The sequence below is a fragment of the Lepidochelys kempii genome, chromosome 3 (genome assembly GCF_965140265.1).
Source record: "Lepidochelys kempii isolate rLepKem1 chromosome 3, rLepKem1.hap2, whole genome shotgun sequence".
NCBI classification, from domain to species: Eukaryota; Metazoa; Chordata; order Testudines; family Cheloniidae; genus Lepidochelys; species Lepidochelys kempii.
Window position 1 is genome coordinate 97,024,777 of NC_133258.1, and position 13,759 is coordinate 97,038,535.

A 13,759-nucleotide genomic window follows, 5' to 3' on the forward strand; every position below is an offset into this window, starting at 1 on the left:
CACTTCAGCAATAAGTGCGGCTTTAAGAGCAATTTAAATAAGTGTGAGAAACACACAACCATTTACTATGAACCATTTACTATGTGGGTAATTCATAAACTGTGACATTCATGTGTTCTCTGCCCATCAACATTCCTAATGGTTAGGTTGACCCTGTCACACCTTTGGTAATGTCACACTATAGGGACATAATATTGATAGGTTTGAATTGCTTGAAACATGCTGGGGGTAGGGTGGCCAGATGTCCCAATATTATAGGGACTGTCTCGATATTAGGGACTTTGTTTTATATACGCAACTATGCCCTCCCCCCCCTGAAAAAAAGTATCCCAATTTTTCATACTGGCTCACCCTAGCTGGGGGCAAGCAGGCAAACACAACTAATTGTGTTGTTAGGCATTGCTATGACAAAGACCTGTTTTATTAGTTTGAGGCCTAATGTGATATGCTCACGCTAAGGATTTATTTTAAGTGAACCAAGCAAGGCCCAAGGGCTTATCCCTAGTATATGAAGTGTGCCTTCTCATTCTGTGTAACAAGCAAGTGACTGCACAGGTACATCTCAAGCTTGCAAAAGGTTATCTTGAAATAGGGGGTCAGTTGGGGGCAGGACCTTTTGCAATATTGTAACTAGGCAGTTAGACCTTGTTGTCATACAGGATGTATTAAGAAGGTGATGGATGCAAACGCTTAGATTAGTGATTGGAAGCATGATTATGGATATCTGGAATGTCACTTATGGATAATGGGCAGGTACAAACCTGACAAAAATGGTCACGGAACATGGGCTCATATGGTTATGTATCTGAATAATTACATAAAGGAGGGGGTATAAAACATCCGATTTAGTTCCCTAAATTTGGGGTACCTTGGGCTCCTGAAATGATGTCAACTGATTCATGGCCTTCAGAGGTGCTCCACTGACTGTTGTTTCTATCTTTGCTTTCTCATTAATCTTGTATGAGTATATTATGCTAACTATCTCAAGAGCAATTGCTTTATTACTTTTTTTGTTGGATTATATTAATAAGTAGACTTATTTGGTTTTTATGTAAAGGCCTTATTGAGAGCATATAGCTCTGTCACAAATCACATCAATCCAACAATGAACAAGAAACTTCTGTGTAGGCAATCTGGGAAGAACCTGCAATAATCAATAGTTATGAATGTGGTGAATTAACAGTCCCATTATTTGACAAGGAATAACCTATAACTTAGAATAAAATGATCACTGAAGAGAAAGTTGAGCTGTTTAAATTTTGAAGGCTCTGAATAAATGAGTCATTTGTTAATGGTTTGTGAATGAAAGGATTATCTCTTTTGGATTGCATAGGATCATTGGGACAGGAGTCCTTAATATTGTTTTTTTTGGCAGACATTTGTGAATTTCAATGGGCATATAATTTATAGTTTCACTGTTACAGAAAATGGGTCATGCTTCTTGGAAATGAGAAGGGACCTAGGAATTTACATAATATTGCATTAATGGACTGTAGGTGACTGGACACTGACCCAGGAACAAGCAATAGTTGGCAGCAAAGATTTTTGAGAGGTTGGCTCTTCCAGTCTCAACTTTCTCCCCTGGGAATTCCTGATTGAATTCACAGCACACATTCTTTCGCCTATCCTTATGATGTTTTCCCATGATTAATTTTTTAACTCCTTCTATGAAGGTAAAAGGATTCTACATAAATTAAGACAGAGTTACAAGTTTAACAACTCTGCTCATGGACAAGCATAAAAGAATGGTTTGTGCTATCGGATGATTAATTGGCAAATGTTACACAAAATTAATTCCTGCACTCATACTATCCGGTAACTTTGGAGATATCAAACAACAGCACCTTGAAATAGTTCTACTCTGATCCAACCAATTACCTAGATATGTGTGTAACTTTACGCCCACGAGCAGTCCCACTGAAGTAAATGAGGTTATTTATTCGCTTGCTTAAAGTTACCCATGTGCTTCAGTTATCTATTGAACAGTGCTTTGCTGTATTTTGCATGAATTCCCCCTCTGTGACATGGAATACCCCTTGAGGAGGTCTTCAGGGGCAGCCACAGTCAAGGAGCTCCTAGCAGCAGTTCTTGCAGGAACTCTACAGACCAAGTCCTACAGGGAGCTGGGAGGAGGAGATGGGGCAGCAGTGCAGAAGTAATGTCTGTGCTCAGATGTCCTTACCTGTGATGAATCCCCCACAGGTTTAAACAGGTTGCAGGGAATCTTCAGGCTTAGAGGATAGTATCCAAGCCTCTTCATTGAGAGAGAGAACTTTATCCCTAACATAGAAGAATTCCATGAAAACTCAGTTGAAATTCATAGGTCCAGGTCCTCCAGCTGGGGGTGCAGCCCCTGGAGTTTCAATACCCTTACAGAGGAATAACCCTGGTAGTGGACACCTAGATCTGTGACGCAGCCACCACAGCAAGGCAGTTCAAAGGATGAAATTCTATCCCTAATGCTTCCTGTTGTGTTTAGGTATTTCAGCCCATACTTTAAGTAAGACGTAAACAGGCAAGTGCTCTGAGTCGCCTGTCGTAATTACAGGTGAGTACAACAGGACAGGAATAGAAGATAGTCAAGTTTCCATCTTTGGAACCTGAATTGCTTAGTTTGCTTGTGTCAGGCTTGATGTTTTTGGTGTGGGGCATTTTGTTAAATGGTATTTAAAATACCAGTCCCATTCACTTCCCCCTCAGGAAATGAAAATATTTACCACCTGAAAGCACAACAGTGGATGGAATAATGTAAATGCTTCTCTGGAACAATCTATTATGGGCTACATATTTAAAGATGTTTTCAGATGTGGATTATATAAATATATGTTTAGGGATTTCTTAAAACATGGATCACAAATTAGATTTACAAAAACACAGTGCCTTCAAACAGTAAGATCTGTTGTGTAAGCAGATACATAGTGTACGCTCAATTTCACCATCAGAATTCAATCTGAAGTACTTCTCAAATTGGTAGCTTATTTGTAGACTGACTTACTTCACTATACAAAGTCATTTATTAGTAGTAATAATAGTCTACATGGGGAAATGGATCAGAGCAGCTATTCTGGAATAAACTATTCTGGACTAAAACTCCTTTTTTTCCAGAATAGCTACTCTGCAGAACTTTTGAAGATGTTGATGAACTGGCATTTTCAGATGGAAAAATGTTGTTTTTAGAAAATTTTCAACCAGCTCTAGTTACAATGATTTATTCTCCTTGTTTTCATCACATGGATTTATTAACCAATAAGACATACCAAGCTATGTTGTGTTCAGGCCAACTTGCTACAGCAGAATGCTGCAACTAGCTGGGAAGTGGTGATATCAGTATGTCCCAGCACAATACACCACCGCTCAGATCCTCTTACTGGAGTTATAAAACTGTCCCAATATACATACAGTACTAAATAGAAAAGGAAATAGAATAGTGAATATAATGCTGGGGAAGGGTTCTGGATTGGAAGCATTTGAAACTAAAGTCCTCAATTTAATCCAAGAGCAGGTATAGTTTAGGCAAAGAAGCTTCCTCTATACTACCATGCCTACTTGTTTCAACCCTGGCCTGGAGGGACCCCCCTCTAGGAGGAACAGGGTTATTCTCCTTTTTACAATGTAAATTCCACTTTTTACAACATAAAAACTCTTCCTTTGAGCAGCCAAAAGAATGACCAAGGAAAGCTCAAAAGTGCCCCCCAGTGGAATTTTACTTGTAGTTCACCAAAGAAAATGTAATACAACTACTTGATTAATCAAAGCAGTACTCTATGGAACAGCAAATTATTATTCTCACACACACACACATTTGAGCCCTAGCAGTTTAGGGTGGATGCTCCTTTTATTTCACTCTATCTTCCTTCCACAATTTGTATATAAATGCAAACATGTATATGTAATTTTGAAAGAACTGAGAAAACTTTTTCAAAGGGAGAGTTTCTATTTAAGTTACGCATGCAAAATGAGCTAATAGACAGATACAGGCATGCCATTTATCAGGAAATTTCAGCTTACCAGAGCCATCAATCTGTCAGATGTTACACCATCTCCTTGCAAAAACCAGTGTAACTTCTTAAAGAGATAATATTATTTAGTATACGTATAATACTACTTATCCCTGGATCTTAAGTGCTTTACAAAGATGGTAAGCATTATTATCCCCATCTTAGAAAAAGGAAAAGAAAGGCACAAAAAGGTTAAATGATTCATCTAGAGCCCCACAGTAAGTTTAGGTGAGAGCCAGGAAAAGAACTGAATTCTACTGATTACTAGTGTAATGTCCTATCCTGTAGGCCACTCTTTCTTAATGCATCATGGGAGTTTCTGTACAATGAAATAACCTGCATACCAGAATTTGAACATTTTCTTATGGGTTTTATTATTCATTTTAATTTACATCATTATTCAACATTAACTTTTCTTTTTTCCTTGCCTTTTGTTTTTCTTTAGATGCAAATAGGTGCCATATTTAGAGCAATAATACTGAAAGCTGTGCATGCCATATATTTCATATAGCACCTTTCATTTCATAGAATCCCTTAAGCACTTTGCAGCTATACACACAAAGCTTTAATGCAATGCCACCACTTCTGGGCTGGACAACAGTGCATAGTACGCTACATAATATCTGGGGAGGAATTTTTTTTCCTCTGGCATAAAAGTCTTGTTTTCACCAAAAGTGTCACAGGATGTTCAGACAGAACAGAGAAGCTATTGTTCTTGTTCCTTGTCAGTGTGAGAATGCAGCAAAAGGCATCAGCTTGTATTTTACTAAATAAGTCTCCAAATATCAATCCCAGCTGCTGCCCATGTGACTAAGTGGGGGGGGGTTGGGTAGGGGGGGAGGGAAAGGTTTAGGGAACTGAAGAGAAGGGCAACAAGCAGCAAGAGGCATTCACAGTAGAATTCAACTCAAACTCCTCCCAGTTCCTAGTGGAAAACTAAGGGAGGAGTAACTTTCCCCTTCTCCCCCTAACCTTCAATTGCCACAAGAATCTATAGCCCAGAGAGGATGGAAACAAAGTAACACCATTATATACATGTTTATAAAAAGAGTAGTTAAAGGAGCTAATGAACCAGCACTGCATGATGAAAGATTAGTGCCTGCTTTACAAAAACTGCAAAGATTACTCTTTTTGGTTGAATTGTTTTTCCAGAGCAGCAGAATGCAACATTCTAGAGCAGAGGCTCCTTCGCAAAAGGTGGCAATATGTGGCCATTGGTGGTAGGCTGTGTTAAAAGCTTTACGTGCAGAACTATGCAGAGGAAGCCATTTGCAATGCAAAACAAGTTTTAAGGGTCCTAGTCCAGAAATCTCTTGCTGTGCGGAGGATGGAAATTCCATTTCGTGAAGGATTTCCAAATTTGCCTCTGTTCTGAATCGGAGTGAAACCTGAAAACTTCAAAATCGCCACCAATGAAAATTCCCCCCCAAAAAATTGGTTTCGGTTGATTTCAGTGTTTTTTGTTTTGACAAAATCATTTCGTTTTGATTTTGACTTTTGATTTTGTATTTTAAAATATATAATATAATGCAAAATAAACAAAGACATTCAAAAGAAAGTCATTTTAAAGCAAAAATCAAAACAGTTTATTCCAAATATGCCAAAAGAGACTGCTTTGATATTGGTGGAACTTTTTTTTTTCAAATTTTCTTCTGAAATGACATTCCAATGAAATTGACTCCGTTTCACAAAGTGTTATGATTTTGATGGAACTGTGAATTCTGATGTATTATGTTTCCATTGAAATTTCTCTGCCCAGGAATGATGGCTTAGTCCCTAAAGGACTGCTCTAGCCAGCTTAATTTAGATCAACTCTTATATTATGCTGGGAATCGCTGCAGCTCCTAGTCAGGCCAATGACTGGGGAGCAGGAAGTTATCTTAGATCCACCTTCTCCCTCACCTTGGGTCCTACACCAAGTGCAGGTAGGCTGGGCCCAGCAGTGTGCTAAGGGGCATCAGTGCAGTTTGTTCTCAGTCACTGCCAACACTGGCTTTGGTGTAACTCATCACGGTGGGACTGTAGCTTTTAAGTGATTCCCCTCTCCGGAGGGGTGAGTGGAGTGGCTGAGCTGCAGAAGGACTCTCCAGGTGTAGCTGACTGGCTCCGCCTGATTTTTGTCATAGTGCTCCTGCAGAGTCCATGCTGACGCAGCAGCTCCACCACCCTTCCAGTAGACTCCCCTCCACCTCCAGCCAGCTTTAGGTGCTGTCTCCATTAGAAACGCTACAGCTGCTGTAGTAAATCCATCTCCTTGAGAGGAGATAGCTAGGTCAAGGGAAGAATTCTTCCTTTAACCTAGCACTGTCTACACTAGGGCTTAGGGCAGTTTAACTACAGCTCCCAGGCATGTGATCTTTTTTAACACTCCTGAGCAACACAGCTGGGTCAAGCTAATGTTCTAGTGTAGACCAGCCCATAGGGTAGCTAGTCAAGAACTCTCCACTGCGACTATGCCCAGCCCTTCCGCAGCAGCACAAGAGGGAAGACACTCCATGTGCCCCTTACTCCTCTTGTGCATCCTACAGAGCCAGCCACACCCCTTCCCCCCTCGATTTTTGTTTAATTCAGTGTTCTGCAAGACCTATATGTTGCACAGTAAATTCATGCTGTTACTTTAGAGCACTTCTCAGACCAAATCCTCATTCTTGGGTAACAGGAATATTACTGAGTTTCAAGTTCTTTCCAAAAATATCTCTGCCTGTCTTAAGTAATAATTACATCAGTTTGCTTTTTAAAAAAAAAAAAAGTCCCAGGGCTAGATCAGTGAGTTGCCATGAGCAGCTAAAAAAATTCCAAATCAATCAGTGACCGAAGACGAGGGAAGGGAGTGCCTTTCCAATGTATCCAAAGCATTGCAGTTAGGAGGTCACAATATTGGACCATCACCCTTGGACCATTGTACAATATTGGACCATCACCAAGTGAACAATGTCAAATATTGAACGTCTGGTTGATTTCCACTAAAATAATATTTCATTTGGGGTCAATAGTTTTCACAGAGGTTTGGAACTGAATTCAAAATGGTCACTGATATATAGATATATAATGTTAGAACTGGGCTTGATGCATGTTCACCTCCAAAAAGGAATTCAACATGGAAATGGTACATAACCAAACACTTTCAGACTTCTCTCTTTGAGAACTGGGCGCACATTCCACAAGTAGTCATTTCATTTCTGCTGCCCTTCACACTGTGTGCTGATCTGCCATTCAGGGAGCACCTGCTGCTAACAGGGTTGTCTATTTGTTTTGTCTAGCCATCTATAATCATTGGAATAATTCTGGATTAAAAGCAAAGCAATATTTCAAGTTTCTGAAGTAACAGAAGAGAGACTCAGTTATTCATCTATATTTAACTTAGGAAGTGTAAATACCCTAACTTTCGTCTGAATTTATTATCAGCTAGAACTGGTCACAAATGGACTGGTTGGGAAACAAGCCAGGAAACTATGCGTAAGGCTGTGTGACTTTCCGCGACCTCCATGACTTCTGTAGCAGCCCCGCAGCCAGCTGCACCAGCCGCTACTTGGGTGGCCCCAGGCAGCTGTCCCTGGGGACTGCCCGAGCAGTGGCCAGTGTGGCCCACCTCAGCAGTGGCTGGTGGGTGCTGGCCCCAGGCCTCCCCATAGCAGTGACACCCCAGAGGGCTTCTAGAGCAGCACCCCCTGGGAGCCCCCCGAGCAGTGGTGTCCCAGGGCCACCCAGATAAGATTTAGTCATTGTATTTATAGGAAAGGTCATGGACAGGTCACAGGCCATGATTTTTTGTTTATTACCTGTGACCTCTCCATGACTTTTACCAAAAATACCCCTGACTAAAAGTCTATGCATCAAGCATGGGCTACAACATACCCCCACCCCTTCATTCTCTAGCCTTACTCCTTGCCTCTCTCCCCAATCTCCAAGAAACCCTTCATGCTGTTGTGTCTCGTCCTCCCTTAGTCTGACACCCCAGCCTTGTTCTCTCATCTTTCCTTAGACTGAAACTATTCCCTTCCTCCATCCTGAACTGGCTTTCAATCCCCCACAAGTTACCAGAGACTCTCACCATTATTTTCATGTCTGGGCTTGACTTGGTTTCCTATATTGGTCACCCTCTCCATTGCAGACAACACAGAGATCTATTACCTAGGAACCAGGTTTGGTTGACTCTGTTTCCAGATACATATGTCAGGAAACCCAGAGTATTTCTGATGATATACAATTATGAGACCTGGACTAAAGTATTTTTTTGCTGTAATAAGCAGTGATTGTTGTTTTCAGCATACAATATTTGCCATGGTGCCATAAAACAGTTAACTAGGTGTTTCTCAATATTGCACAAACAGTGAAATTATCCCTTGCGTAGGGAGCTAGCACAAGGCCCATATGCTACTTACACCTCAGTTAAAATACTGTTTTGAAGCATACCTGGGATTCTTCTGCATATGGGTAAATTTCACTAATAGGGTTCAGTATATGGACTAATTCTCACATACAAAAAACCCACTCAGCTTTAAGTTTGTTTGTAAAGCCGAGTGTAACTGTCAGTATTTCATATGTGGAGCAGTTTCTAACGTAAACCTAAGAAATAGAAGAATAAATGCTTTGCATGTATAATCCACAGAAATAGCAATCTTTAAATATTCTTTAAGTGAACAGAAACTTTACTCAAGAGAGCCTTGATGGTAGCAAAAGCCTCAGAATTCTACCCTCAGAGATATTTAAGAAAATAAAGTAAAGTGATTGAATTCATCAGGTTTGTATCAATGGGTAAAAGGTTCAGCACTTAAGACGTTAATATTTTCTCTTATTATGGTCACATACCAGTGCTGGAGTCAATATTATTCAAGGGAGTTCTCCCTGCAGGGAAGGAAATCCTCAGCAGGAGAGGGAGAATTTTAAGACTGTGGATCCCAGATATTCTCCTGTGCTGAGCAGAGCTCTGGGACAGAGATGGGGAGTAAGCAGGGAGCCAGTTACAGCTCCATGATTTACTAGCCACATTTGCTCAGATTCCTGGCTCAGGTATAAGTTATAGCATCCTAGGGAGTGCTTTATCTTGCGTCAGCTGGAGCATACACCAAATGAGAATTGAGAGAGTGCAGGTCACTCTGCCATGCTCACAATGACCTCTGTTGGTGGGGCAGTTGGCATAGAAACCCACTATGCCGGCTTTGTACCAGCTAAGAACTTCCCCCACACAAGAAGAATTTTCAGCTGTCTGGTTATGGCCAGACTCCAGCCACTTTGCTCAACTCAGGGGGTAGAGAAACTCGCCCTAGGTCAGGACTTTACCTGATGACCTGATTCACAGATGGATACCTATGATTGCTCTCCAGACAACTGGGTTAATGTTTGGTTTTAACCCTCAGCATCATGAGCTTGTAATCAAAGGGCAATTTTTCAGGCTGTTGGCAAACAGACGAGATTCAAAGACTGGGATGGTCTGAGTATTGCTTATAATGTGCCATGTATTTTTATTTCAGGGAAAAAAAATAGAGATGAGAAAGGGAAAAGGCCAAACAAAGAAGAAAGTAGGGAGACAAGGCAGGAAAACAAAGGCCGAGAATCCCGAAGACAAAACCGAGAACAGCGGGAAAACAAAAACAAAATGCAGCCGAAGAAAAGAAAAGCCCAAGATAAACAACAGAACCCAGTACCCATCAGCACTGTACACTAATGGCCTTACCTGATTGTTTTAGATTTATGATGCTGCTATCTCAACCAGATCCCCATGACAGATGCTCAAGCCATTCAAACCACAAATGGACAATGCTATCAGTTATTGTTAAACCTTAAACAACATTCCAAATAGTTCCTATATTCTCCAGGCAATCATAGTTTATTAAAAAGACTGATATGAGCCAAGAATTAAAAAAAAAAAAATCTAAAAAAGGGATACTTTAAAACTGTTACATTATATGCTGCCATGCATCTGCAAAAGGCAATTAAGAAATTTTGTATATACTTATTAATAGGGTATAAAATATAGCAATATAATGAATGACATCTGGATGAAAACCTGCTTCCTCTGTAAAATATTTTTCAAGGTATTGTTTAAGCAAAGTATGAGACAAGTGAGATGTCTAAATCAAAGACAAAGTATCCCGTTGTATATTGTACATAAATATTCAGAGAGGGGCAGGAGGGAAACCTTTTTTCAAGAGCCAGTAGGAATCTAAGGTTTTGCACCCTGTGGTGGATCTGAACTGAATTACCCTGGGGTTCCCCGGAACTTGTTCCAGACTCGTGAGAAATGCCAGGGGGAATACCTGCAGGGTGTTGAAAGTTAAAGAAGGAAAAGAAGTGGAAGCAACTGCAGCTTCAGAGACTGAAGTTCCTAAAGGAGAAGTGGTGGCGCTTTGCTCGTATAGCACTCTTGGCTATGGGACAACACAATGTTTTCTGGTCTAAACAGTAGTACAGTGCATGCTGTTCTATGCTTTTTATAACTATGTGTAACTTAAATCTACATTTCAAATCTTCCAGTGACTGACAAATTGTATTTGTAGGAGACAATGCTGAGTTAATAAAGAACAGAAAATAGACCACGGAAATACGTGTCTTTCACAGTCGTGGGGGTTTTCTTCTTCTTTTTTACTGGAAGAATCTACTACTTTATAATCAGCTTTATGAACGTCATGGAGAGAAAAGGATACTACATCTTTAACAATGTATATCTAGTGAAAGAGAAGCCACTACAATAAATATATTTGTGGATTGAGTGGATAAAGTTTGGTCCATTTTTGTTTGCTTGAAAATCATGCTACATATGCCCCACTTATTCCCTCTGGCACAGCCAAAGTGAAATTTACCACTTGTCAGAAGGCCAGAAAAGGCCCATGCACCACTTGTGTCCTGCTTACACCCTAGTTTGAAGGCTACAGTGATGCTTAAGTGGTGGGTAGGCTTTGTGCTGGCTCTCTGCTCATGGATGGATTTTATCTTTATAGAATAACATAAAGATGGAAAATGCCTAATAGGACATGAGTGAAATCCTTACCCCATCAAAGTCAATGACAGAACTCTCCTTGATTTCAGTGGAACCAAATTTTGCCCTGAGAGTCCAACCCAAAAGCACATTGAAGTTAATAGAAAGATTTCAGTGGCATTTGGATAAGGACCTTGGTAATGCAGGATGCTTTCCTACATTTTGCTTACCCTTTGGGGCAGAGACCACCCTTTTAATTCATGAAGAGTCCCTACCCCAAAGGGGCTGTGATTCCTGACTGGGGCCTGTAGGTGCTAATGCAATGCATATATTTAATAATAATATTCTCCCGTGCTTTGTCCAGTTCTTCAAATGTCCCAGCTGCTAGCACTTCCGCCATTAATTTGGGAGATTATTACACAGATTATAGAGTTCTTTGTTAGGAAATGTTCTCTGATATTCAGCCTGAGTAAGGTACAACGCCTCAAGAGATCCCACTGGAGCAGTGACCTCCCTAAACCCCTACCTTGAGCAGTGGCTAACGAGGCACAAGTTAACCTATTGGGTATTGTTGCCTATTGGGTATCAGATGTCCAGCCCCTACTTACCTTACTCTTCACTTACATTCCAAGGGCTATCTTGGTACTACTGCTGTCTCAGTGTCTCCCTCTCATCAAATATCTATTTCACATTATTCCCCAAGTATGCTAGCTTCCATTTTTCAGATCCAGCCCAATCCTGTCATTTCTGTTAGACATTTCTAACCACTGGGGGTGCCAAATTCTGCCCATTCCTCCGTAGCCAGTGCAGAATGGGAGTCAGGATTTGAAAAGCACATGTGGGATGTATGTGTCTCTGCCAGCCATTCTCTCCTAGAAAGGGAAGCACACAAAACACAGAGGCGAGCTCTGGGGCTTGGGAGGGAGGATTCCTTCCCCCACCACTCACTGTGGAGCTCCCCAGATAACAGCCTGACTAGTTAGGCAGCATAATTGTTCTGACATTTGACCATAGGGCCCTCTGTATTATTCTCGGTCTCCATTGGTATTTGGCTCGCTTCCTACTATAACGGTGACTGGAATAAACATGTGGTTTAGCCTTTCTTCCAAAATACTAATGACAATGTTAACTAAGGCTGAGCCACTTATCATTCGTTGTGACTCCATACCTAGCACCTCCCCCTGTCTTGACACATCCCCTTTACAGTATGTTTCATTCACAGCCCTTCAGATAATTTTCACCCAAGCTAATATTCTACTTTGTGGGGTTTTATACCATGCTCATCACCATTGTATCTGAACTCCTTCCAGGAGTGCATTAAACGTCATGACCAACATCTATCATGTGTGGTTTGTTCTCATTCTCTCTCTCACTAATTTTACAGTTGCTGTGTCTAATGCTTTGCTAAACATTTGCTGTGTCTAATGCATTTGCTAGACATGTTACATTTGCTGCTTAGATGGAAAGAGACATTCCTCCTATTAGAATTTCCTCCTATTAGAAATTCTACTCAACAGAAGAATCAATGTTTTGTTTTGTTTAAAGAGGGAAATTACCAAGTAAGCCATGTTCTCTGGAGACTTATGTGCTGACAATTAAGCAATTAAGAAAAGAACGCCATTTTAAAAGAAAGAGTTAAAAAAAGTCAGGTGGGCCCCATAAGCCAAGACCATAGTTTAGGGGTCAGCAACCTTCAGCATGCAGCCCATCAGGGTAATCCGCTGGCGGGTCATGAGACATTTTGTTTACATTGACATCCGCAGGCATGGCTCCCCGCAGCTCCCAGTGGCCGTGGTTTGCCATTCCTGGCCAATGGGAGTTGCGGGAAGCGTCGGCCAGCAAGTTCCTGCGGCCCGCACCACTTCCCTCAGCTCCCATTGGCCAGGAACGGCGAACCACAGCCACTGAGAGCTGTTGGGGGCCATGCCTGTGGATGGTCAACGTAAACAAAATGTCTCGCGGCCTGCCAGCAGATTACCCTGATGGGCGGCATGCCAAAGGTTGCTGACCCCTGCCATAGTTCATTGTTAAGGGGTCACCTTAAATTAAGATATTGAATACTATGTGGCTTTAAAAAATGCTAGAGATTTTATTCAGTGAAGAAACACTTGTTCAAGGGATGAGAGAGTATTCTTTGCAATTTTCTTATGTGTGCTAAGGAACCCTAGGAGCAATTTCATACACTAGAAAATGTGGGTGTACTATGAACTTAGCACTGAACTTCAGTTACCTCAGTAGGAGGTTATAGTGCACAATATCTTCATTGTATCCAAGATGTGATTAAAGATGTATCAGATATTTTTCAATATAGAAAGCTTTGGTTTCTGATTACAAGCATAAAACAAGTCATTGGTGCGGAATTATGGGAATCATGCTTTCAGGCCTATACAACCTACTTAGTGTGCCTGGTTACCAACTTTTACTGAAATGTTACTTAATAAAAATAACTTGACTAGCACCATGCAATGTATCTATAATTTAATACACAGAGTTGGAGTCATAATCGCTCAGCTAACTCATACCAATCGTGGGGTGTTCAATTACTGCCACATTTTGAAATACAGCGGAGAGTAATGTGGAATTTCAATATTCATTTGGAAAAGTACACATTCTCTGCATGTTAAATGGCAACAGACAGTGCAAAGTATTCAGATAAAGAGGTCTTTGAGAGAGCATTGCACTTTTCAAAAAAAAAAAAAAAAACCAACACAAAAAAACCCCACAGTCAAATGCTTCTCTCTTTATATAGCTTTTCATTTTTTTTAACATGCCATTTTTTGGCATTGGCTTCTCAGAAGCCTTGTAGTAAAAATTCCTTTACTTACCAGTTTTTGCTTAAGAAATA

At 40.8% G+C, this 13,759-nt stretch overlaps 1 protein-coding gene across 2 annotated transcripts in view; it reads left to right on the plus strand.

The window, feature by feature from the left end:
- RSPO3 (R-spondin 3) overlaps positions 1–10,676 on the plus strand; it is an 89,154-nt gene extending 78,478 nt beyond the window's left edge. Inside the window, exon 5 of one of the 2 annotated variants that reach the window (XM_073335190.1) lies at positions 10,496–10,676. In XM_073335190.1, coding sequence (XP_073191291.1) covers positions 10,496–10,530 — 35 coding nt within the window. In that variant the 3' untranslated portion in view covers positions 10,531–10,676. Of the gene's footprint in view, positions 1–9,469; positions 9,875–10,495 lie in introns of those variants that run through there. The other variant, XM_073335189.1, reaches the window with a different exon arrangement.
- Positions 10,677–13,759: the final 3,083 nt, after the last annotated feature.